At 37.4% G+C, this 27,068-nt stretch overlaps 1 protein-coding gene across 8 annotated transcripts in view; it reads right to left on the minus strand.

Annotated features, from left to right (window-relative positions):
* Positions 1-27,068, minus strand: part of ANKS1B (ankyrin repeat and sterile alpha motif domain containing 1B) — a gene marked incomplete at both ends in the record, with an annotated part of 1,147,860 nt that overhangs the window by 623,317 nt on the left and 497,475 nt on the right. For all 8 annotated transcript variants that reach the window (XM_079714776.1, XM_079714773.1, XM_079714775.1 and 5 more), the window contains one exon: positions 10,814-10,994. In XM_079714776.1, the coding sequence (XP_079570902.1) occupies positions 10,814-10,994 (181 nt within the window). The remainder of the gene's footprint in view (positions 1-10,813; positions 10,995-27,068) is intronic.

A 27,068-nucleotide genomic window follows, 5' to 3' on the forward strand; every position in this document is an offset into this window, starting at 1 on the left:
GTTCTCTCCTCCCATTCTTTCCTAAACGCATTATGTTGGGCTTTTGCCCCATTAATTCCAACAAAATTGCTCCTGTCAAGGCCAGCAGTGACCTCCACATTGTTAAACCCACTAGTCAATTCTAACTTAGTGCTAATCCTACTCAACTTATCAGCTACATTTGACAGAGTTGATCATTCCCTCCTTTTATTTTTTTAACATCTTTATTAGAGTATAATTACTTTAAAATGGTGTGTTAGTTTCTGCTTTATAACAAAGTGAATCAGCTATACATATACATATATGCCCATATCTCCTCCCTCTTGCATCTCCCTCCCACCGGCCCTATCCCACACCTATAGATGGACACAAAGCACCGAGCTGATCTCCCTGTGCTATGGGGCTGCTTCCCACTAGCTACGTATTTTACATTTGGTAGTGTATATATGTCCATGCCACTCTCTTACTTTTGTCCCAGCTTACCCTTCCCCCTCCCCACGTCCTCAAGTCCATTCTCTATGTCTGCATCTTTCTTCCTGTCCTGCCCCTAGGTTCATCAGAACCTTTTTTTTTTTTTTTTTTTTAGATTCCTTATATATGTGTTAGCATACGGAATTTGTTTTCTCTTTCTGACTTACTTCACTCCGTATAACAGTCTCTAGGTCCACCCACATCAATACAAACAACTCAATTTCATTTCTTTTTATGGCTGAGTAATATTCCAGTGCATATATGTGACACATCTTCTTCACCCATTCATTTGCTGATGGACACTCAGGTTGCTTCCATGTCCTGGCTATTGTAAATAGAGCTGCAATGAACATTGTGGTACATGACTCTTTTTGACCTATGGTTTACTCAGGGTATATGCGCAGTAATGAGATTGCTGGGTCGTATGGTAGTTCTATTTTTAGTTTTATAAGGAACCTCCATAGTGTTCTCCATTGTGGCTGTTATCAATTTACATTTCCACAACCAAGGCGAGAGGGTTCCCTTTTCTCCACACCCTCTCCAGCATTTATTGTTTATAGATTTTTTGATGACGGCCATTCTGACTGGTGTGAGACGATACCTGATTGTTGTTTTGATTTGCATTTCTCCAATGATTAGTGGTGTGGAGGATCCTTTCATGTGTTTGTTGGCAATCTGTATATCCTCTTTGGAGAAATGTCTATTTAGGTCTTCTGCTCATTTTGGATTCAGCTGTTTGTTTTTTGGATATTGAGCTGCATGAGCTGCTTGTATATTTTGGAGATTAATCCTTTGTCCGTTGCTTCATTTGCAAGTATTTTCTCCCATTTTGAGGGTTGTCTTTTCGTCTTGTTTATGGTTTCCTTTGCTGAGCAAAAGCTTTTAAGTTTCATTAGGTCCCATCTGCTTATTTTTGTTTTTACTTGCATTTCTCTAGGAAGTGGGTCAAAAAGGATCTTGCTGTGATTTATGTCATAGAGTGTTCTACCTATGTTTTCCACTAAGAGTTTTATAGTGTCTGGCCTTAAATTTAGGTCTTTAATCCATTTTGAGTTATTTTTGTGTATGGTGTTATGAAGTGTTCTAACTTCATTATTTTACATGTAGTTGTCCAGCTTTCCCAGCACCACTTATTGAAGAGGCTGTCTTTCTCCATTGTATATTCTTGCTCCTTATCAAAGATAAGGTGACCATATGTGCGTGGGTTTATCTCTGGGCTTTCTATCCTGTTCCATTGATCAATATTTCTCTTTTTGTGTCAGTACCATACTGTCTTGATTACTGTAGCTTTGTAATGCAGTCTGAAGTCAGGGACCTGATTCCTCCAGCTCCGTTTTTTTTTTCTCAAGATTGCTTTGGCTATTTGGGGTCTTTGGGTTTCCATACAAATTCTGAAATATTTTGTTCTAGTTCTGTGAAATATGCCATTGGTAGTTTGATAGGGATTGCATTGAATCTGTAGATTGCTTTGGGTAGTAGAGTCATTTTCACAATGTTGATTCTTCCAATCCGAGAACATGGTATATCTCTCCATCTATCATCTTTAATTTCTTTCTTCAGTGTCTTATAGTTTTCTACATACAGGTCTTTTGTCCGTTGAGGTAGGTTTCTTCCTAAGCAGTTTATTCTTTTTGTTGCAGTGGTAAAGGGGAGTGTTCCCTTAATTTCTCTTTCAGATATTTCATCGTTAGTGTATAGGAATGCAAGAGAGTTCTGTGCATTAACTTTGTATCCTGCTACTTTACCAAATTCATTGATTGGCTCTAGTAGCTTTCTGGTAGCATCTTTAGGATTCTTTATGCATAGTATCATGTCATCTGCAAACAGTGACAGCTTTACGTCTTCTTTTCCGATTTGGATTCCTTTTATTTCTTTTTCTTCTCTGATTGCTGTGGCTAAAATTTCCAAAACTATGTTGAATAATAGTGGAGAGAGTGGGCAACCTTGTCTTCTTCCTGATAGTGGAAATGGTTTCAGTTTTTCACCATTGAGAACGATGTTGGTTGTGGGTTTGTCATATATGGCCTTTATTATGTCGAGGTAAGTTCCCTGTATGTCTACTTTCCGGAGGCTTTTTATCATAAATCGGTGTTGAATTTTGTCAAAAGCTTTTTCTGCATCTATTGAGATGATCATATGGTTTTTATTCTTCATTTTGCTAATATGGTGTATCACATTGATTGATTTGCGTATACTGAAGAATCCTTGCATTCCTGGGATAAACCCCACTTGATCATGGTGTATGATCCTTTTAATGTGCTGTTGGATTCTGTTTGTTAGTATTTTGTTGAGGTTTTTTGCATCTATGTTCATCAGTGATATTGGCCTCTACTTTTCTTTTCTGTGACATCTTTGTCTCGTTTTGGTATCAGGGTGATGGTAGCCTCGTAGAACGTGTTTGAGAGCATTCATCCACCTGTTATATTTTGGAAGAATCTGAGAAGGATAGGTGTTAGCTCTTCTGTAAGTTTTTGATAGAATTCGCCTGTGAAGTCATCTGTTCCTGGGCTTTTGTTTGTTGGAAGATTTTTAATCACACTTTCAATTTCAGTCCTTGTGATTGGTCTGTTTATATTTTCTATTTCTTCCTGGTTCAGTCTCGGAAGGTTGTGCTTTTCTAATAATTTGTCCATTTCTTCCAGGTTGTCCAATTTATTGGCATATAGTAGCTTATAGTAATCTCTCATGATCCTTTGTATTTCTGCAGTGTCAGTTGTTACTTCTCCTTTTTCATTTCTAATTTTACTGATTAGAGTCTTCTCCCTTTTTTTCTTGATGAGCCTGGCTAATGGTTTATCAGTTTTGTTTATCTTCTCAAAAAAACAGCTTTTAGTTTTATTGATCTTTGTGATCGTTTCCTTCATTTCTTCTTCTTTTATTTCTGATTTGACCTTTATGATTTCTTTCCTTCTGTTAACTTTGGGTTTTCTTGTTCTTCTTTTTCCAATTGCTGTAGTTATAAGGTTAGGTTGCTTGTTTAAGATGCTTCTTGTTTCTTGGGGTAGGACTGTATTGCTATAAACTTCCGTCTTAGGACTGCTTTTGCTGCATTCCATAAGTTTTGGGTCATCGTGTTTTCACTGTCATTTGTTTCTAGGTATTTTTGATTTCCTCTTTGATTTCTTCAGTGATCTCTTGGTTATTTAGCAGTGTATTGTTTAGCCTCCATGTGTTTGTATTTTTTACAGATTTTTTCCCTGTAATTGACATCTAGTCTCATAGCATTGTGGTTAGAAAAGATACTTGATACGATTTCAATTTTCTTAAATTTACCAAGGCTTGATTTGCGACCCAAGATATGATCTATCCTGGAGAATGCTCCATGAGCACTTGAGAAGAAAGTGTATTCTCTTGTTTTCAGATGGAATGTCCTATAAATATTAATTAAGTCCATCTTGTGTAATGTATCATAAAAGTTTGTATTTCCTTATTTATTTTCATTTTGAATGATCTGTCCATTGGTGAAAGTGGGGTGTTAAAATCCCCTACTATGTCTGTGTTACTGTCGATTTCCCCTTTTATGGCTGTTAGCATTTGCCTTATGTATTGAGGTGCTCCTATGTTGGGTGCATAAATATTTACAATTGTTATATCTTCTTCTTGGATTGATCCCTTGATCATTATGTAGTGTCCTCCTTTGCCTCTTGTTATAATCTTTATTTTAAAGTCTATTTTGTCTGATATGAGAATTGCTACTCCCGCTTTCTTTTGATTTTCATTTGCATGGAATATCTTTTTCCATCCCCTCACTTTCAGTCTGTGTGTGTCCCTAGGTCTGAAGTGGGTCTCTTATAGACAGCATGTATACAGGTCCTGTTTTGGTATCCATTCATCCAGTCCGTGTCTTCTGGTTGGAGCATTTAATCCATTTACATTTAAGGTAATTATCGATATGTATGTTCCTATTACCATTTTCTTAACTGTTTTGGGTTTGTTATTGTAGGTCACTTCCTTCTCTTGTGTTTCCTGCCTAGAGATGTTCCTTTAGCATTTGTTGTAAAGCTGGTTTGGTGGTGCTGAATTCTCTTAGCTTTTGCTTGTCTGTAAAGCTTTTAATGTCTCCATCGAATCTGAATGAGATCCTTGCTGGGAAGAGTGATCTTGGTTGTAGGTCTTTCCCTTTCCTCACTTTAAATATGTCCTGCCACTCCCTTCTGGCTTGCAGAGTTTCTGCTGAAAGATCAGCTGTTAACCTTATGGGGATTCCATTGTATGTTATTTGTTTATTTTTCCTTGCTGCTTTTAATATTTTTTCTTTGTATTTAATTTTTGATAGTTTGATTAATATGTGTCTTGGTGTGTTTCTCTTTGGATTTATCCTGTATGGGACTTGCTGTGCTTCCTGGACTTGATTGACTGTTTCCTTTCCCACATTAGGGAAGTTTTCAACTCTAATCTCTTCAAATATTTTCTCAGTCCTTTTCTTTTTCTCTTCTTTTTCTGGAACCCCTATAATTCAAATGTTGGGGCGTTTAATGTTTTCTCAGAGGTCTCTGAGATTGTCCTCAATTCTTTTCATTCTTTTCTCTTTATTGTGCTCTGTGGTAGTTATTTCCACTATTTTATCTTCCAGGTCATTTATCTGTTCTTCTGCCTCAGTTATTCTGCTATTGATTCCTTCTAGAGAATTTTTAATTTCATTTATTGTGTTGTTTATCATTGTTTGTTTGCTCTTTAGTTCTTCTAGGCCCTTGTTAAACATTTCTTGTATTTTCTCCATTCTATTTCCAAGATTTTGGATCATCTTAACTATCATTATTCTGAATTCTTTTCCAGGTAAACTGCCTATTTCCTCTTCATTTTTTTGGTCTGGTGGTTGTTGCCTTGCTCCTTCATCTGCTGTGTGTGTCTTTGTCTTCTCATTTTGCTTCACTTACTGTGTTTGGCGTCTCCTTTTCGCAGGCTGCAGGTTCGTAGTTTCCATTGTTTTTGGTGTCTGCCCCCAGTGGGTAGGGTTGGTTCAGTGGGTTGTGTAGGCTTCCTGGTAGAGGGTAGAGGGTACTGGTGCCTGTATTCTGGTGGATGAGGCTGGATCTCATCTTTCTGGTGGGCAGGACCGCATCCGGTGGTGTATTTTCGGATGTCTGTGAACTTCCTATGATTTTAGGCAGCCTCTCTGCTAATGGGTGGGGTTGAGTTCCTGTCTTGCTAGTTGATTTGCACAGGGTGTCCAGCACTGTATGTTGCTGGTCGTTGAGTGGATCTGGGTGTTAGTATTGAGATGGAGATCTCTGGGAGAACTTTTGCCATTTGGTATTATGTGGAGCCAGGTGGTCTCTGGTGGACCAGTGTCCTGAACTTGGCTTTCCCACCTTAGAGGCTCAGGACTGATACCCAGCCGGAGCACCAAGACCCCGTCAGCCAGACAGCTCAGAAGAAAAGGGAGGAAAAAAAAATGAAAGAAAGAAAGAAAGAAGGAGAGAGAAAGAGAGAGAGAGAGAGAGGGAGGGAGTGAGGAAGGGAGGGAGGAAGGAAGGGAGAAAGAAAGAAAATGAAATAAAATAAAATAAGTTCATTAAAATAAAAAAATTATTAAAAATAAAAAATTTAAAAAAGGAAGCAAAGAAAGAAGAGAGCAACCAAACCAAAAAACAAAGCTACCAATGATAACAGGCATTAAAAGCTACATACACACACACAAAAAAAAACCGGACAGACAGAACCCTAGGACAAATGGTAAAGCAAAGCTATACAGACAAAATCACACAAAGAAGCATACATATACACACTCACAAAAGAGAAAATGGAAAAAATATAAATATATAAAAAATAGGGCTTCCCTGGTGGCGCAGTGGTTCAGAGTCCGCCTGCCACTGCAGGGGATATCAGTTCGTGCCCCAGTCCAGGAAGATCCCACATGTCACGGAGTGGCTGGGCCCGTGAGCCATGGCCGCTGAGCCTGCGCGTCAGGAGCCTGTGCTCCGCAACGGGAGAGGCCACAACAGTGAGAGGGCTGTGTACCGCAAAAAAATAAAATAAAATAAAAAGGAAGAGAGCAACCAAATCAATAAACAAACCTACCAATGATAATAAACTCTAAATACTAAACTAAGATAAACACAAAACTAGAAACAAATTAGCCGTAGAAAGCAAACCCCAAGTCTACAGTTGCTCCCAAAGTCCACTACCTCAGTTTTGGGATGATTCGTTGTCTATTCAGGTATTCCACAGGTGCAGGGTACATCAAGTTGATTGTGGAGATTTAATCCGCTGCTCCTGAGGCTGCTGGGAGAGATTTTCCTTTCCCTTCTTTGTTCACCCACCTCCTGGGTTTCAGCTTTGGATTTGGCCTCACCTCTGCATGTATGTCGCCTGAGGGCGTCTGTTCCCCACCCAGACAGGAAGGGGTTAAAGTAGCAGCTGATTAGGGGGCTCTGGTTCAGTGAGGCCAGGGGGAGGGAGGGGTATGGAATGCAGGTCAAGCCTGTGGCAGCAGAGGCCAGTGTGACGTTGCAACAGCCTGAGGCACACCGTGTGTTCTCCCAGGGAAGTTGTCCCTGGATCACGGGACCCTGGCAGTGATGGGCTGCACAGGCTCCTGGGAGGGGAGGTGTGGATAGTGACCTGTGCTTCCACACAGGATTCTTGGTGGATGCAGCAGCAGCGTTAGCGTTTCATGCCTGTGCCTGGTGTCCGCGCTGATAGCCGTGGCTCGTGCCTGTCTCTGGAGCTCGTTTAGGTGATGGCTTGAATCTCCTCTTCTCACACACCCCAAAACAATAGTCTCCTGACTCTTAGGAAGTTACAAGTTTTTCCCAGACTGCCTCCCGCTAGCTGTGGTGCACTAGCTCCTTTCAGGCTGTGTTCATGCAGCCAACCCCAGTCCTCTCCCTAGGATCTGACCTCTGAAGCCCGAGCCTCAGCTCCCAGCCCCCACCCGTCCCAGCAGGTGAACAGACAAGCCTCTCAGGCTGGTGAGTGCTGGTCGGCACCAATCCTCTGTTTGGGAATCTCTCCGCTTTGCCTTCTTCACCCTTGTTGCTGTTTTCTCCTCCATGGCTCCAAAGATTCCCCCCATCCCACTCCCTGTTTCCACCAGAGAAGGAGCTTCCTAGTGTGTGGAAACTTTTGTGCCTTCACAGCTCCCTTCCAGAGGTGCAGGTCCATCCCTATTCTTTTGTCTCTGTTTTTCCTTTTTTCTTTTGCCCTACCCATGTATGTGGGGAGTTTCTTGCCTTTTGGGAAGTCTGAGGTCTTCTGCCAGGCTTCAGTAGGTGTTCTGTAGGTGTTGTTCCACATGTAGATGTATTTTTGATGTATTTGTGGGGAGGAAGGTGATCTCCACGTCTTACTCCTCTGCCACCTTGAATGTCCCCTCCCATTCCCTCCTTCTTAGTAACTTTCTTCATCTAAATTCGTAACACAGCACTCACCAGAAGATGTCCTCCTACCTTGTTCCTTCTCACACTCCTTTGCTGTTGTCGCCTTTTATCACCTCTTTCATCAAGCTCAGGTTTCAGTCCTCTATCTACACTTACTCCATATCATCTATGTAATGATAATGTTCACATTTTTTGTCTTCAGACTGAAACTTCAGCTGCCTACTTGACACAGCTATTCAGATATCTAACAGGTATCTCAAACTTAAAATGAACTCCTGGTAGAAAAGGAGTTCATTCCCACCTACACTGTTGGTGGGGAATCCAAGTTGGTATAGCCACTATGGAGAACTATATGGAGGTTCCTCAGAAAACAAAAAATAGTTACCATATGATCCAACAATCCCATTCCTGGGCATACATCCAGACAAAACTCTAATTCAAAAAGATACATGCACCCCTATGTTCATAGCAGCACTATTCACAATAGCCAAGACATGGATAAAACCAAAATGTTCATCAACAGATGAATGGATAAAGAAGATGTGGTACTTATATACAACAGAATACTATTCAGCCATAAAAAAGAACAAAATAATGCCATTTGCAGGAACATGGATGCAAATAGAGATGATCATACTAAGTGAAGTAAGTCAGAGAGAAAGACAAATACCATATGATATCATTTATATGTGGAATATAAAATATGACACAAATGAACCTATCTATGAAACACAAACAGACTCACGGACATAGAAAACAGACTTGTGACTGCCAAGGGGGAGGGGGTTTGGGGGGGGAGGGATGGGGTGGGAGGTTAATTTTAGTAGATGTAAGCTATTATATATAGAATTGATAAACAACAAGGTCCTACTGTATACCACAGAGAACTATATTCAATATCCTATGATAAACCATAATGGAAAAGAATGAATCACTTTGCTATACAGCAGAAATTAACACAACACTGTAAATCAACTATACTTCAATTTAAAAAAATGAACTGGTATTTCTCCCTGTTCACAAAATCTGCCCTTCCCAGGACCTGTCTCATGTTAGATGACAGTAAAAACGATTTTTACAATTGTTTAGGACAAAAATCTTGCAGTTTTCCTTAATTCTTCTCTTTCTCTCATGCACTACATCTACTCTATCATGAAATCCTATAGGCCCAATCTTAAAAGATACATCCAACATCCCTCAATTTCTCTCTACCTCCACTGCTCTGCCTTTGACCTGAGCTGACTTCTTCTCTCATCTTAATGCAATGCTACAATAACCTCCTACTGGCCTTCCTGCTTTCACACGTATCCTCCTTCTCCAGTCCATTCTCAACACAAGATTTGAAGTAATTTTCATAAAATAGAAGTTACATCATGTCACTTTCCTGAAAGACCTGAAATGACTCTCCATTTCACTCTGAGTAAAAGCCAAAGTTCTTAAAATGGCCTATGTTAGGTCCTACATGACCCATCCCTCTCTTCCTTCTCATTTAAAAATATTCCATATTTCAAAGAATGGCAGTCAGATTTGACTCATCTGCTTAAGCAAGAAACTTTAGAGCTTTCCTTGAACTTTTCTTCCTCACCATCACACCTTTGATCAGTTGCCATGACCTGTTGATTACTCTTTCCTTGTATCTCTCAAATCCATTTATATTTTCCATTGCTTCTCCCTACCTCCCTACTTCCAATCTCATCTCAACTCAAATCTACCTGCTACATATTAATACTAAGGTGATGTTTCTAGTTAAATGCTAACCCATTCATATCATCCAAGTCTGTCTACCTCCAAAGGTCTCCCCCTTTACCCACCTTTTTCTGATGATTCTTAAGTGATACTTAGATTACATAATATGTTGCCTAACAAGTAGGAAGCTTTAATTATAATTCAGGCTACTTTTGAAATGGCTGTTATAATAAATTCATTGGGTCACTTATTCAAAGTGTTTTGCAGCATACAATTCGTTTGTGAGGTTGTTATGTATTAGTCTTTGTTCTATTAACACTTGACATTTTTATAAAGATTAATTTTTTGTGCATGCAATCATTTATAAAATAAACAGTAGATTTACCCATTTATTTAGATTATACTTTTAAGTCAAGAAAAAGTCAGCCACCTTGGCATGAGTACAGATGTACAGTAGGCTCTTCTTATCTTAAAACTACTATAGATCTCAAACAAAATAATATTAAGGAAGAAAAAATAATATTAAACAATAATGATAATACTAAGTAAGAATATTAATTTTCATAGTTTCCAAAATGCTTCACATAAATAAGCTCATTTATTACTACAACTACCCAAAGAGTAGATATTATTTCCCCTTTTCAGAGGAGCAAATTAAAGATCAGAGAAGTTAAGTGATTTGATGGAAAATATCTAGCAAATCAGTGACAGAACTGACTCAGGAACTTGTTCTCTTTCATTATATACCATGCGCTAATGCCTTTATATTCAGGTGCTTAAATAGAATATATAACAAACCATCTAAGTGTAAGATAATGAAATGCTACTTTTTAAAGCAGATAAATGCCCACCTTAAACATTTTATTTTGTGAAATTAAAAGTTTTACTTTTCAATGTAAAACAACTCAGCATTGTCCTTCCACATTATTTCTAAATATCAGTCTATTCTAAAATTTTTGATGTAACATGGAGGTGACATATTCCATTAAGAAACCATAGTAACATACTATTCGAAACCATTTCAACTGTTAAAAGGTTAGATTTTGGTTCTGTTTAAAGGTCAGACCTGAAAATATGATGATGATTACATTTCTCCACACATTTTGGGTGGTGCCATTAAAGTCCTGGCATGAAATCACTATCTTTAATATCTAACTACTGAAAGGCCATTAGTGTATTCAAAAAGAATATTATACCACACTCTGACAAAAATGGTAAGCCTCTACATTGCCACACATGTAGGTGAACGAAAAACACAATGAGATTTATATGAAGATTCCTCTTAAGTCCCCTAACTCATAAGGGCTTTGGTTTTAAAAGCTCAAAAATATAGCTGCATAAACGAACTACTTTACCTGTATGGCCAGTTCCCTCGTTCTTGACTTCTGTGGTTGCCACAGAAGAGGTGGGTGGACTAATAGGAAGGCTGGAAGTAAAGCTTGTACACCCTGTAGATGTGTTGATTTCAAAATATTCTTGGCCGTGATTCATTCGATGAAAATCCAGAGAAGACACAATAGATGTTCGTTGTTTAGGCTAAAATAAATGAGTATGATGAGAGTATTAATATGATCATGTTCATCTTCAGCCCAATCTCCCCATCAATTTAATCTAACTGATTTTTTGCAGTTAAACTGGCTGTTTTTTATATATAAAATATACTTGTGCTTTACAGAGAGACATTAAATAATCCCTCGATTAGTTAAATAATAAAAAATTGTTTAATGAAAAAATATCATGGCATAGTTGATAAAATAAGTTAGACTTTTTGTTACATTTTCCCAGAAGACTGCAAAAATACAGTGCGCAGAATTTCTCTTAATGATCAATTCAGAATGTTGCAATTTTGAGTCACCTTTCATTCAACGAATACTTATTAAGGACTTGGCATTTGTAGACTCTGAGGATATAGAATCTAATAATAAAAGGCCCTTACAACATTGAAACATAATTAAGGCAGTTCCATTTTTTTAAATTCTCTATATAGTCCAAGGAATTGGTGGCATTAGATATTGTCCCCAAGTACCATATGCTGGAATTTTATCATTGGAGTTAAGTAAAGTTGTATAGAACATTTTCCAGGATCTAAGAATCTACTTGGTATTTGTAGTGGAGTTTGATTTTCTTTTTTAAGGATTTAAATTAATCCCCAAATAGCAAGAAAAGTCAATTTAAACACAAAAGGCAAAATCATGGAGTAACAGCAGATATAATCTATACCCTTTATCAGTAATGGATTGTTCCCTATAGCAGTTTTCTGGTTTTTTTCCACAATTTTAATTATATTCACTTTTTTTTTCCTGCTTAGCAGAGCTTCAAACATCATCCTTCAGAAAAGCTGCAGTCTTTTTGGCTCTCAGGACTGTGCACATTTCCTAAGAATTAATCCAAGTTTTCTTACTTTTTATTCCTCTTATTCATATTAATGAAATATTAACAATCTCTTGTAATACTTGATAAGAGATTAACTACAATCGCTTTGTAATAGAGTTTATTGTACTTTACTTTCCCCAAAGTACAATAAACTTTTGGTTTACTAACACTTTCACTGCCCTAAAATACTTGCTAATTTTATCACTGAATTCCACAATTATTTTCCTGCAGAATATTCAAGTTACCCTGTCTCTTCCAGCTCATCATGTTTTTTTAAAAAAGTACATATCACTTAGTCTATAATCTAAAATAGACAATGACATTGAAATGTATTTTACAGTTTTTTTTATATAAGGTGTGCAGATTATCATAATATCCTTCATACTTTCACCACTGCACTATTTTTATGGGAGAGGTTGAAAGGCATATATATTGTTACACAAGAGGGTAAGTCATTTATTATTAAGACACATGAACTCAGTAATGAAATTCAAATTAGTACCCACATAGGACTCAGTTGCTTTTGAAGTATGAAAGACTGGGGTTCAATGTCAGACTTGGTTTCTCATGAAATGTCTCTCCTTGGGGGTACTGAATCTCAATTCATATTCAATGTTCTTTCTACTAGACTATATAACAGCAATTAAAAGGCAAGGAATATGACACTGGCTGCAATGGAAACACAGGTATGTCCATCATTGTGGTTTTGTTTCATTGTGTTGTGTTTTGCTTTTGTTTCACTTTGTATAAAGGCAACAGACCAAATTTATATAATGTTCCTTCTCATAAACATTACAAGGATCAAGCCAACTGATATGATATGTATGACTCCTTTACTTATGTGTCTTAAATACATGTTTCTGAACCTTGACCACCCAACGTTTTAAATGCATGAAAAGCGCAATTTGTTATGCAATTATGAAAGCAAACAAACTATTCTTCTGCATTAATTCATTCTACACATATTTGCTGAATGTATACTAAATTGTGGATACCTTGGTAAGCAGTATGATAGGAATAAAATGAGTAAGCCATTGTCCCTCTTCTCCAGGTGATTATAGACTTGAAGTGGGAGGAGGGATGGTGCATGAGGGAAGAGACAAGCAATCCAAGGATTATGTGTCAGTATAGTATAGTAGAGTGATAAGCGTTATGATAAGTGGACACAAAATATAAAAGGTGAACCTCTACTTTACAGAGGGGATTAGGAAAGGCTTCCACAAGCAGGTGATTGATGGCTGAGTTGATTCTTGATGAAGCAGAGGTGGTAGGCAAACAATAGAGGATGGGGAGAAGGAAAGTGCAAACTGCAAACAGTTCAGTATGGCTGTGGAGCAGAGTATGAGAAGGTAGTGATGGGTTCAAGCCGTGAGATATTGCATGTTGCAGGGGGACAAATCATAAAGGGCTCTAATGCCATGTTAAGGAGTTTGGTCTTTAACCTGAATATTTTAAGGAACCACTGGATGATTTCTAAGCAAGAGGATTTCATAGTTGGGCTTGTATTTCAGTAAAATCATTTTAGCAGTTTAGAGAATGAACAGGTAAGGGCAGAATTTGAGGAAAGGAGACTAATTAGGAGGATGTTACAGAATTCCAGCCAAGACATAATGGGGTCCCGAGGTAAAGCAGCTGCAACAGTGTTGGAGATAGCAGATGTTTTTAGGAGATGCTAATGTGGTTATAGCTCTTTAGATGTTGGCGTCTGATTGGATGTGTAGGTTGATTTTAAGGGAGGAGTCTAGGGTGACTCATAGATTTCTCGATTGGGTAGATGCTAAATGATAAGGTTATTTTTGCGGGAAATACAAATGTATACACTCCTATACCAGAAGTACACAAGATATATGCTTGGATGCTATCGGGACTCAGAATAGACTTCTTAGTCTATACGGTTATGCAAATCTACATGATATTTCCCTTTCTTTCATTGAACAGAGTACTATGATCTCACTGTATCATAGCTTCAAATAACATATCTGGAGGAAGGGAGACAGGTTAATGGAAATTCTAAAGGGAAGAAACCATTGATCAGTGATCATCTGACCTCATTCTTATTTGCTTCTTCAGAACTGCCTATAGGTTATCATTAGCCAGCTTCAGGAACATTGAGGCAGTGAGGAGTCATTGCCCAAAGTTCTCTGAGCATCTGAGATGATGAAAAATGAGAATCATTATATGTTAGTCATGCTCTAAGAAAGGGATCAGCAAACTATGGCCTGTGGTCGAAATCTGGCCTGCTTCCTGTTTATGAATATAAAGTTTTATTGGAATACTATGTTCATTCATTCACTTATTGTCTATGACTGCTCTCAACACTACAATGATAGATTTGAGAAGTTGTGACACAGGCCATATTATCCACAACACCTAAAATATTCTGGTTCTTTAGAGAAAACGTTGGCCAACCCGTTTTAAGGGATCATTTTACACATCATTTTAGTGCTCAACAAAACCACAAGCTAGGTTCCCTTTTATTTCCCAGCCTTATGTGCATTTAGGTTGAGGCCATGTAACTGACTGATTGACCTGTTAGTAGAAGTGAGCCTTCATCCCTCTCTTACTCTCCAGATGATGTAGTTGCAAGATGAAGGAGGGTCATTCAACCCAAATTGGGCTTTATGAGAAGTTGAAATAAACATCCTTTATGTTAAACTATTGAGATTCTGGGTTTGTCTGTGGTGGCCCTAGAACCACTTATCCTAACTAGCACAGAATGCAGTGGCTCACTTAAATGATTTACTCACGATTACATAAGTAGTTAGCACGAAGGGCTTAGATTGGAAGGAACGTTCATGTATTCAAACCTAGAGACAAGTAGATGGTGCCTCAAAACACAAAGGACAGAGGCAGAATTAAAAAGAGAGATGTGGGGGCTTCCCTGGTGGCGCAGTGGTTGAGAATCCGCCTGCCAATGCAGGGGACACGGGTTCGATCCCTGGTCCAGGAAGATTCCACATGCCGCAGAGCAACTAAGCCATGTGCCACAACTACTGAGCCTGTGCTCTAGAGCCCGTGAGCCACAACTACTGAGCCCATGTGCCGCAACTACTGAAGCCCATGCACCTAGAGCCCATGCTCCGCAATGAGAAGCCACCGCAATGAGAAGCCTGCGCACTGCAACGAAGAGTAGCCCCTGCTCGCCGCAACTAGAGAAAGCCTGCGTGCAGCAGTGAAGACCCAACACAGCCAAAAATAAATAAATAAATAAAATAAAAATTTATTTAAAAAAAAGAGGTATCTGCGTGGGGAAATAATAGCAATGGGAGAAAAGAATAAAGAGATGGTAGTGGTATTAAAAATGGAGATAAAAGAGGATGGGTCTGGAATATTTGCTTAAACTTTCATTTTAATATATTCTATTTTTAAAAAACTATTCTGATGGAATCCTGCTAAGTCATTCAGTATAAGAAAAAAAAATGTTTTCACAAATTCACTGAAATTACAAGTGGAATTTGCCAAGTTTTAATGTGTAAGATAAGTGGGGCCTTTAAAATATCTCCCCTGCCTCCGTGGTCCAGCACTCATATCTCCCTAGCTTCCAAAGGAATTGCTCCCACACATATTTACTTAACTAGAGATAGCAAACTATAGATCATGGGCCAAACCCAGGCTTCTGACTACTTTTGTAAAGCATGTGAGCTAAGAATATTTTTTACATCTTTTAATGGTTGAAAAAAATGGAAAAATAATATTAGTGACAGGTGAAAATTATATAAAACCCAAATTGCAATGTTTATAAATAAAGTTTTATCAGAACGTAGTCAGGCTCATTCACTTATATTTCATGCGATTGTAGCAGAGCTGAATAGTTGCAGCAGAGACCATATGACTCACAAAGCCTAAACTATTTTATTCTCTGGTCCCATACAGAAAAGGTCGGTGATCCCTGCTATGCAGTGATTAGGGAATATCTCTGAGGACCTGAAACTGAGTAGACACGTGAATGATTGTGAGTCAAGGCTAGCTACATGGAGTTGCTGGACACAGTACAACATGGAAATGTGGGGCTCTTTGTTCCAAGAGCAGGGAAAAAAGTTTTTCCTTTATTCCATGGTCTCTCTCTAGAACTGTCATGGTGCTTCTATTTGCCACTTACTGTTGCATTCCCTTGGGCACAGGGACACTTACAGGATGAGAGGAGACCCTCACAGACACCCAGGGGTTTTGCCCTGCAACTCAGTACATACACTCAATCTTGACCATCCCCACACTCAGGGTCTCAGTGCTGTATCAGCAGTTGGTGGGCTGGCTGGGAGCACTAGGGTTGGGGGGTCAGGTGGCCAAGAATCCTACCTAGTATTATGGGGAGATGGCAGGAGCTGGGACCACAGATGAGCCAAGGCTCCAAGCCCCAGCACATGCTCCATTTTCCCACAGACTTCAGTTACAAAATTAAACCCCACGCATAGGGCCCTTCTTAGCGTGGGGCCTATTGAGACTGCACTGGTCCCACATCAATGAAGCCAGTGCCATCTTAGTTATTACCTTAAAGGGACTAATGTGTGAATTTACTGGTGTCACATACAGGATAGCACACATCCTCTACCCTTATTTTGGATTATTGTCATCAGTCAGAACCAAGTTCCTAAGAATATCTTTATGCTGTATCAAAATATAAATGAAATATAACATTCTGGTGCAATACTAAGAATTTCATGACATTACTGTAACCCAGACAGATATGATTCACATATGAATAAAATGAGAACACAAAATTCCTAACTAGAATGAGATTTAGGTAATGCGTACATTTAATTCCAAATTTTCTCTGGATTGAAACCTAAGTTTCAAATATCCACTTCTATGTTTCCTCTGCTATTTTCAAATTATTTAAACTAATGGACATTTAAAAAAATCCACTTACTTGGACTTAGCTGGATTTTAAATCATTTGAATTCACTTAATTATAAAGGGACCTCATCAACCTACTAAAAAAAATGTCAAATAGGACTACGGGGATACAGTGGTGTCAGCACAAAGAAAAAGTGGTGCTAACAAAAGTCAATGGTGATATTAAATTATCCAAGCAAAACCAAGGTTCAAAATGAGTTCCCAGAGAAAACAGCTGAATGTCAGAAGATTAGCAAGTGGCATCAGTAGAACTACATGGAGATGACAGACTTCCTAGACACTGGCCCATTGATAAATTATATCAACACCAAACAATGTCCTGTCAAGTCAGTGGCAATAAAATTAGATGCCTTCTTATACTTTTTAAAATGGGGCTGAGGTGGGGTGGTAAAAATGGGAAGCTAGGCCAGCAGTCTTTTCTTTTAGAACTTTAATCAACCTGAAATATTTTGTGTATATGGTATATGGTGAAAAGTTTAATTCTAAGTATTTTTTCCACCAAACGATAGCCTACTGTCCCAATACCATCATTTCTTTCTTTACTGATTTGAAATGCCACCTTTATCGTGTACTAAATTTCCAAATATAGACTGGGTTTACATTTTTGGACTCTACTGTGTTCCCACTGATCTATTCCTGTGCTAGTACCACACTCTCTTAATGACTGTTGTGGCTTCTTCTCCTACTTCTAGAGCTCATATTAAATGGATATGGAATCTCTTTGATCTTTCTTGTTTTATATTCTGGGATATTTTACTATTTGGTGTTCTATAATTGATTCAAAAAATACTACTGACCATCCGCCATGTGTCAGGCACTGTTCTAGGCTTTGGGGAATACATCAGAACAAATTAGATAAGGCATGAAACATTTAGGCATATTATTATGACTGTAGGTATGATGATCCTATTTTTAATTTTCAATAACATTTCTTATTTTCCAAGTTAAAAAAATAACTTGTTTTCCATTAAAAAATGACCTGTTCCTAATTTTCTGAGTTCAATAATCTCCCAAATCTTTCTGAGGAAACTGATTACAATCTTTCTCTGGCATTAATTTTTGTTTTTCTCAGAGGTCATTTACTTTATTTGTTGATCTTGGTTCCTCTCTTTTTGGTTGCTAGTTTTCCTCAAATATCTGGTGTTCTTGGTAACCGTTTTTGTTTACCTGGGATACTGCTTCATTTCTCTCTCCTACTCCAGTTCCCACAGTAGGGGCTTCACCTGACTTCACCTTACTGAGAGAGTTACTACCATGTGGTAGGAAAATAAAGTCAACTGCTCCAGGTATAAGCTGTTGAGGTGTTTTACTTGTCGGAACTAATCCCTGCCTAAATCCAACACCATTTTTTTTAACGTCTTTACTGAAGTATAATTGCTTTACAATGGTGTGTTAGTTTCTGCTGTATAACAAAGTGAATCAGCTATACGTATATGTGTATTCCCATATCTCCTCCCTCTTACGTTTCCCTCCCACCCTCCCTATCCCACCCTTCTAGTTGGACACAAAGCACCGAGCTGATCTCCCTGTTCTATACGACTGCTTCCCACTAGCTATCTATTTTACATTTGGTAGTGTATGTAAGTCCATGCCACTCTCTCACTTCATCCCAGCTTACCCTTCCCCATCAACAGATGAATGGATAAAGAAGACGTGGCACATATGTACAATGGAATATTACTCAGCCGTTTGTTTTTATCTTTCAAAAGTTCCCAAATGCCTCTAATAGCATCACTCCCTGCTCTTCATCACTGCTATGGATTTATTCTTATTTTTATATTTATTTTACCATTTTAATTGCATGTAAGGGTGGAGAAGATGCAAATAGTTGGGATCAGTTCAACATATTGAGTTAGAATTCTCATATTTTTCTGTCTTGATCACTTTTAAAACAGTATAAAGAAGGGATTTGAGGGAGTGCAGACAATAGCTCAGTAAAGGGTAGATATTATTAAACTTTTTATTATATATGTCATGCAAATTGGAAACAGTTTATATCTTTCTTTCTTTGTAGTGAAAGGAAAAAAACTTTAAAATGGGGTACAATTTTTTATCATGAATATAATAGTTAATATGATTAAGACTTTTTCTAAAGATATAGAACTTCTTATCTTCAGGTAAGAAAACTGACCCGTCATACAACGTATTCAAACTTTAATTGGAAAGACTACATGCAGCCATGAAAGGGCAATAAAAGCTGTGATTTTTATTCTAGTTTTATTCAATAAAAGTGTTTAGTAGCTCTGGAGTCAGTGTAGACGCTGAAGAACTGGAGAGCCTTTGATCTCTAAACCATGAGGTTTATTCTTATAGAAGCTTCCTCCAGCATTAAAATAGTCATGACGATCTTGCAAAAAGTATTTTTTGAATTAGGCATTTCAAATTTCTATTCATTAGTATTTCAAAGATGCTCAAGTCAAATTCAAATGTGTCCAAAATTAAACATAAGGCCAGCTTTATTTCCCAAATTTAGTGTCTTTAAAAAAATTTTTTTAATGATTTGTTTCAGTCTAAGAACAGCAGGAGTTTAATTATGCAATGGATTATAGAAGACAGGTTCTGAGCAGCCCAAATGGGAAGTCCATATCACTGTGTGAGTGAAAGAAAATTTTTTTACAAATAAAGGTGCATGTTGCTTTTATTTTTACAATTTAATTTTTTACACTAGTTGTTTGGAGATAATTGTAGATTCACATGCAGTTGTAAGAAATAATACAGAGAAATTGCATGTGCACTTTTCCTGGTTTTCCCCACAGACAATTAACATCTTGCAAAACTATAGTACAACATCACAACCAGGATATAGACATTGATACAGCCAAGAGAAAGAACAATTCCACAAGGATCCCTCCTGTTGCCCTTTTATAGCCACACCTACTTCTCTCCTGCTCCCACTTCCTCCTTAACTCCTGGCAACCACTAATCTGTTCTCTATTTCTATAATTTTGTCATGCCAAGAATGATGAACAAATAGAATCATACAGCATGTAACCTTCTGGGATTGTCTTTTCTCAGCATAGTAATTTTCTAGAGACTCATCCAAACTGTTGTGTGTATCAGAAGCTTTTTTTTTTTTATGCTGAGTAGTATTCAATGTTATGGATGTACCACACTTTAATTAACCCACTGAAGGACATCTGGTTTGCTTCCAGTTTTCAAGTATTAGGAATAGTGCTGCTATAAACATTCATGCACAGGTTTTTTGGGTGAACATAAGTTTTTATATAGCTGGGATGGATTCTCAGGAGTGCACATGCTGAGTAGTACGGTAGTAATGTGTTTAATGTTTTAAGAAACTGCCAAACTGTTTTCCAGATTTGTTGCACCATTCATATCCTTGCCAGTATTTGGTATTGTTACTACTTTTGATTTTAGCCATTCTGATTGGACTACAGTAACATCCCATTGTTATTTTAATTTGCTTCTCCTTATCTGTTAATAAATTTGAATATCTTTTCATGTGCTTCTTTGCCATCTGTATATCCTCTGCAATGACATGTCTCTCCATGTCTGTTGTCCATTTTCTAATTAGATTGATTGCTTTTACAGTGTTTAGTTTATCTCTCATCCAATTTTATTTTGTTTCATTATTTTTTTAATTGAAATATAGTTGATTTACAATGTTGTATTAGTTTCAGGTGTACAGCAAAGTGATTCAATATATATATTCAGTATGTGTATATATATATATATATATATGTATATATATATATATATACACCAAATATAGTTCTCTGCACTACAGAGTAGGTCCCTGTTGTTCATCTATTTTATATATAGAGTGTGTGTATGTTAATCCCAATTCCTAATTTATCCCTTCCCCCACCTTTCCCCTTTGATAACCATAAGTTTGTTTTCTATACCTGTGAGTCTATTTCTGCTTTGTAAATGAGTTCATTCATATCATTTTTTTTAGATTCCACATAAAAGTGATGTCATGTGGTATTTGTCTTTCTCTGTTTGACTTACTTCATTTAATATGATAACCTCTAGGTCCAACCATGTTGCTGCAAATGGCATTATTCATTATTTTATGGCTAACTAGTACTCCACTGTGTATATATACCACATCTTCTTTATCCATTCAGCTGTCGATGGACATTTAGGTTGCCTCCATGTCTTAGCTATTGTAAATAGTGCTACTATGAACATTGGGGTGCATGTATCTTTTCAGATTAGTTTTCTCCAGAAATATGCCCAGGAGTTGGGATGCTGGAGCCTATCATAACTCTATTTTTAGTTTTTAAAGAAATCTCCAAACTGTTCTCCATAGTGGCTGCACCAATTTACAATTCCTACCAACTGGAGATTAATTCCTTGACGGTTTCATTGTTTGCATATATTTTCTCCCATTCTGTGGGTTGTCTTTTTGTTTTGTTTATGGTTTCTTATGTTTTGCTCTAGGAGTTTTATTGTACCCAGTCTTACATTTAAGTCTTTGATCCATTTGTAGTGGATTTTTGTATTTCATGTTAGAGAATGTTCTAATTTCATTCTTTTGCATGTAGCTGTCCAGTTTTCCCAGCACCACTTATTGAAGAGACTGTCTTTTTTCCATTGTAAATTCTTGCCTTCTTTGTCATAGATTAATTAAACATAAGTGCATGGATTTATTTCTGGGCTTTCTATCCTTTTCCATCAATCTCCCTGTCTGTTTTTGTGCCAGTACCATACTGTTTTGATTACCGTAGCTTTGTAGTATAGTCTGAAGTCAGGGAGTCTGATTCTTCCAGCTCTATTCTTCTCTCTCAAGATTGTTTTGGTTACTCAGGGTGTTTCATATTTCTATATAAATTTTAGAATTTTTCATTCTAGTTCTGTGGAAAATTCCATTGGTGATTTGATAGGGATTGCAATGAATATGTAGCCTGCCTTGGGTAATATGGTCATTTTTAAAATATTGATTCTTCCAGTCCAAGAACACAGCATATCTTTCCATTTGTTTGTGTCATCTTCAATTTCTTTCATCAGTGTCATAGTTTTTGAAGTACAGGTCTTTTGCCTCCTTAGGTAGGTTTATTCCTAGGTATTTTATTCTTTTTGATGCGATGGTAAATGGGATTCTTTCCTTAACTTCCCTTTCTGATCTGTTGTTTGCGTACAGAAATGCAACAGATTTCTGTGCATTAATTTTGTATCCTGAAACTTTACCAAATTCATTGATGAGCTCTAGTAGTTTTCTGGTAGTGTCTTTAGGATTTTGTATAGTATCATGTCATCTGCAAACAGTGACAGTTTTACTTCTTCTTTTCCAATTTGGATTCCTTTTATTTCTTTTTCTTCTCTGATTGCTGTGGCTAGGACTTCCAAAACTATGTTGAATAAAAGTGGCGAGAGTGGGCATCCTTGTCTTGTTGCTGATCTTAGAGCAAGTACTTTCAGCTTTTCACCATTGAGTATGATGTTAGCTGTGGGATTGTCATATATAGTCTTTATTACGCTGAGGTATGTTCCCCCTATGCCCATTTTCTGGAGGTTTTTTTTTTTTTTACATAAATGGATGTTGAATTTTTTTTTTTTTTTTTTTTTTTTTGCGGTACGCAGGCTTCTCACTGTCGTGGCCTCTCCCATTGCGGAGCACAGGCTCCAGACGCGCAGGCTCAGTGGCCACAGCTCACGGGCGCAGCCGCTCCGCGGCATGTGGGATCCTCCCAAACCGGGGCACGAACCTGTGTCTCCTGCACCGGCAGGCGGACTCTCAACCACTGCGCCACCAGGGAAGCCCCCTGGATGTTGAATTTTATCAAAAGCTTTTTCTGTATCTATTGAGATGATCATATGGTTTGCATTCTTCAATTTGTTAATGTGGTATATCACAATGATTGATCTGTGGGTTTTGCTAGTATTTTGTTGAGGATTTTTGCATCAATGTTTATTAGTGATAGTGACCTTTTATTTTCTTTTTTTTGTGATATCTTTGTCTGGTTTTTGGTATCAGGGTAATGGTGGCCTCACAGAATGAGTTCAGAAATGTTCCTTCCCCTGCAATTTTTTGGAATAGTTTGAGAAGGAGAGGTGTTAACTCTTGTCTAAATGTTTGGTAGAATTCCTCTGTGAGGGCATCGGGTTCTGGACTGTTGTTTATTGGGAGTTTTAAAATTACTGATTCAATTTCTTTACTGGTATTTGGTCTGTTCATGTTTCCTATTTCTTCCTGCTTCAGCCTTGGGAGATTCTACCTTTCTAAGAATTTTCCCATTTCTTCTAGGTTGTCCATTTTATTGGCATATAGTTACTTGTAGTAGTCTCTTATGATTCTTTGTATTTCTGTGGTGTCAGTTGTAACTTCTTTTTCATTTCCGATTTTACTGATAGTATTGATTTGTGTCCTCTCCTTTTTCTTGATGAGTGTGGATAAGGGTTTATCAATTTTGTTTATCTTTTCAAAGAACCAGCTTTTAGTTTCATTGATCTTTTCTATTGTTTTTTAGTCTCTATTTCATTTATTTCTGCTGTGATCTTTATGATTTCTTCCCTTCTACTAACTTCGGGTTTTGTTTGTTCTTCTCTAGTTGCTTTCGGTGTAACGTTAGGTTGTTTATTTGAGATTTTTCTTGTTTCCTGAAGTGAGCTTGTATCACTATAAACTTCCCTCTTAGAACTACTTTTGCTGTGTCCCATAGGTTTTAAAGATTTTTTTTTTAATGTGGACCATTTTTACAGTCTTTATTGAATTTGTTACAGTACTGCTTCCATTTTATGTTTTGGTTTTTTGGTCACAAGGCATGTGGGATCTTAGCTCCCTAACCAGGGATTGAACCCACAACCCCTGCATTGGAAGGCGAAGTCTTTAACCACTGGACTGCCAGGGAAGTCCCTCCCATAGGTTTTAGATCATTGTGTTTTTATTTTTTCTCTAGGTATTTTTTGATTTTCTCCTTGATTTCTTCAGTGATCCATTGGTTGTTTAGTAGCATATTGTTTAGCTTCCACATGTTTGGTTTTTTGTAGGTTTATTTTTTGCACTTTTTTTCTTGTAGTTGATTTCTAATCTCATAGTGTTGTGGTTGGAAGAGATGCTTGATATGATTTCAATTTTCTTAAATTTACCCAAGGCTTGCTTTGTGGTCCAGCATGTGATCTATCTTGGAGAATGTTCCATGTGCACTTGAAAATAATGTGTATTCTGCTGCTTTTGGATGGAATGCTCTATAAATATCAAGTAAGTCTATCTGGTCTAATGTGTTATTTAAGTCCTGTGTTTCCTTACTGATTTTCGTCTGGATGTAAGTGGGGTGTTAAAGTCCTCCATTATTATTGTCCTCCACTTCTCCTTTTATGTCTGTTAACATTTGGCTTATATATTGAGGTGCTCCTACGTTGGGTGCATATATATTTATGATTGATATGATCTTCTTCTTGGATTGACACTTTGATCATTACAGAGTGTCCTTCCTTGACTCTTGTAACAACCTTTATTTTAAAATTTATTTTGTCTGATATGAGTATTGCTACTCCAGCTTTCTTTTGATTTCCATTGCATGGAATACCTTGTTCCATCCCCTCACTTTCAATCTGTATGTGTCTCTAGATCTGAAGTGAGTCTCTTACAGACAGCATATATATGAGTCTTGTTTGTATACTATTCAGCCACTCTATGTCTCTTTGTTGGAGCATTTAATCCATTTACATTTAAGGTAATTATCAATATGTATATTCTTATTGCCATTTTGTTAATTGTTTTGGTTTTGTTTTTGCAAGTCTTTTTCCCCCTTCTTCCTTTGCTCTCTTCTCTTGTGATTTGATGACTATCTTTAGTGTTATGATGACTATCTTTAGTGTTATGTTTCAATTCCTTTTTTCTTTTTTGTGTGTATATCTACTATAGTTTTTTGATTTGCAGTTTCCATGAGGTTTTTATATGGCAGTCTATATATATTCATGATTGTTTTAAGTTGCTGACTTCTTAATTTCAAATGCATTTTAAATAGCCCACATGTGTGCTCTCATCCCATCACAATTACTGTTATTGGTATCATATTTTACATCTAGTTGTTTTGTGAACCCCTTAATTGCTTATTATGGATACAGATGATTTTACTACTTTGTCTTATAACCTCCCTACTAGCTTTGTGTGTAGATGAGTCCCTACCTTTACTGTATGTTTGCCTAACCCTAACCCTAAACTGGTGAGCTTTTCCATTTTATAATTTTTCTTGTTTCTAGTTGTGGCTTTTTCTTTTCTGCCTAGAGTAGATTTTTTAGCATTTGTTGTAAAGCTGGTCTGGTGGTGCTGAATTCTTTTAGCATTTGCTTGCCTGTAAAGCTTTTGACTTCTCCACCAAATATGAACAAGAGCCTTGCTGGATAAAGTATTCTTGTTTGTAGACTCTTCTTTTTCATCACTTTAAATATATCGTGCCATTCCCTTCTGGCCTGAAGTTTCTGCTAAAAAATCAGCTGATAGTCTTATGAGAGTTACCAAAATGTTATTTTTTACTTTTCCCTTGTTGCTTTTAATATTCTTTAACTTTGATTTTTGTCATTTTGATTACAATGTATCTTGGTGTGTCCCTCTTTGGGTTAATCCCGTATGGTACTCTGTGCTTCCTGACTTTGAGTGACTGTTTTCTTTCCCAGGTTAGGAAAGTTTTCAGTTATTATCTCTTCAAATATTTTCTCAGGCCCTTTCTCTCTCTCTTCTCCTTCTGAGACCCCTATAATGCGAATATTAGCACACTTGATATTGTCCCAGAGGTCTCTTAAACTGTCCTCATTTCTTTTCATTCTTTTTCTTTGTTTCTGTTCTGTGGTAGTGATTTTCATTACTCTGTCTTCCAGCTTATTGATTTACTCTTCTGCCTCATTTAGTCTACTAATGATTCCTACTAGTGTATTTTTCATTTCAGTTATTGTATTGTTCAACTCTGTTTGGTTGTTCTTCATACTGTCTCTTTGTTAAAAATTTCTAACTTCTCACTCTGTACATCCATTCTCCTCCTGAGTTACTGGATCATCTTTACGATCATTACTTTGAACTCTTTCTCAGGTAGACTGCTTATCTCCATGTCACTTAGTTCTTCTTCCAGGATTTTATCTTGTTCCTTCATCTGGAACACATTCCTCTTCCATCTCATTGTGTCTAAGTTGCTATCTGTATTTTTATGTATATGGTAGGTTAGTTACATTTCTCAACCTTGGAGAAGTGGCCTTCTGTAGGAGAAGTCAATGGGTCCCAGTAGTGTACTCCCTTTTCAACACCCAAGGGCCAGGGGTCAGCTTGTCCTAGGGTAGGGTTCGGCCTGTATTTGCAGACTTATTATGCAGGCTGTGCAATGGTATTTTTCTTGCTTCTGGTGTCAGCCCCCTGGTGGGTGAAGCTGGTCTAGAGGTTTCCTGGTAGCAGGGGTTGGTGCCTGCCCACTGGTGGGTGGAGCTCGGTCTTGGCCCTCTGGTGGCAGGGCCATGTCATGTATAGAGGTAGCCTGTCTGTTGATGGCTGGGGCTGTGTCTCTGCCCAGTTAGTTCTTTGGACTGAGGCATCTTAGCACTGGAGCCTATAGGCTCTTGGGTGGGGCCAGGCCTTGATGCTAACAAATAAAGGTGTGGTATGCACTGCATTTTATTCTAACAAAAATTATTCTGTTTTTTAGTTTTAATTTACATCATTACTTTACTAATAGTAGCTCTCATTAAATACACATTGTGCCAGGTATCCTACATATTTTTCCCTGCAAACACCAAAATAGCTCTACTAAAGTGCATATTATTTACCACATTTTACAGATGGGAAATTGAAACTTCTCAGAGGACACTCTAAATTTCAAAGACAGTTTTAGAATCTAGCTCTCTCAATACTTCAAAGCAATGCATACACTTCACGTTACATCATGCTACCTTTTCTCTATAATTGCCCAAAATGTCTCCCTATATAATAAAAATAATGCTTTTTTTTGTTTGTTTGGTAAGTAAATGATATCTTAAAAGAACGTTTTTCCCAGGATATTTGTAAAAGCAACTGCCATGAGGGTTATCACCAAGAAGTAAATAAATAGTAGATGGGAGCAAGAAGTTAAGGTTTCAACCAGAAAGATGTGACAAACAAGTACTTACATGGATGAATTTAAGATGACATGAAGTTTTAAGAATAAGTACATAGAATTTCCCTTGGAATAAAATGTAATCAGTGTTATAGGAATTTATGTCATAGGATGATAGAGATTTTTTTTTAAAAATGAAGATAAGCATTCAAATTAATTTTAGCTAAAGATTTCAACTCCTTTTTGTGCTAAGTATTTTTGAAGATATTTATCAAAATGCACATTAATAAAAGTTTTTCTTTTCTCCCTGTCCCATCTCTGGCAAAAGAATACTTGAAAGGCTGATAGGAAGGAATATATGGATATAAAGCGAGTATTTTTTAAAACCCATAAACTTAGTGAC

Source organism: Hyperoodon ampullatus (genome assembly GCF_949752795.1).
Source record: "Hyperoodon ampullatus genome assembly, chromosome: 11".
Lineage (NCBI taxonomy): Eukaryota > Metazoa > Chordata > Mammalia > Artiodactyla > Ziphiidae > Hyperoodon > Hyperoodon ampullatus.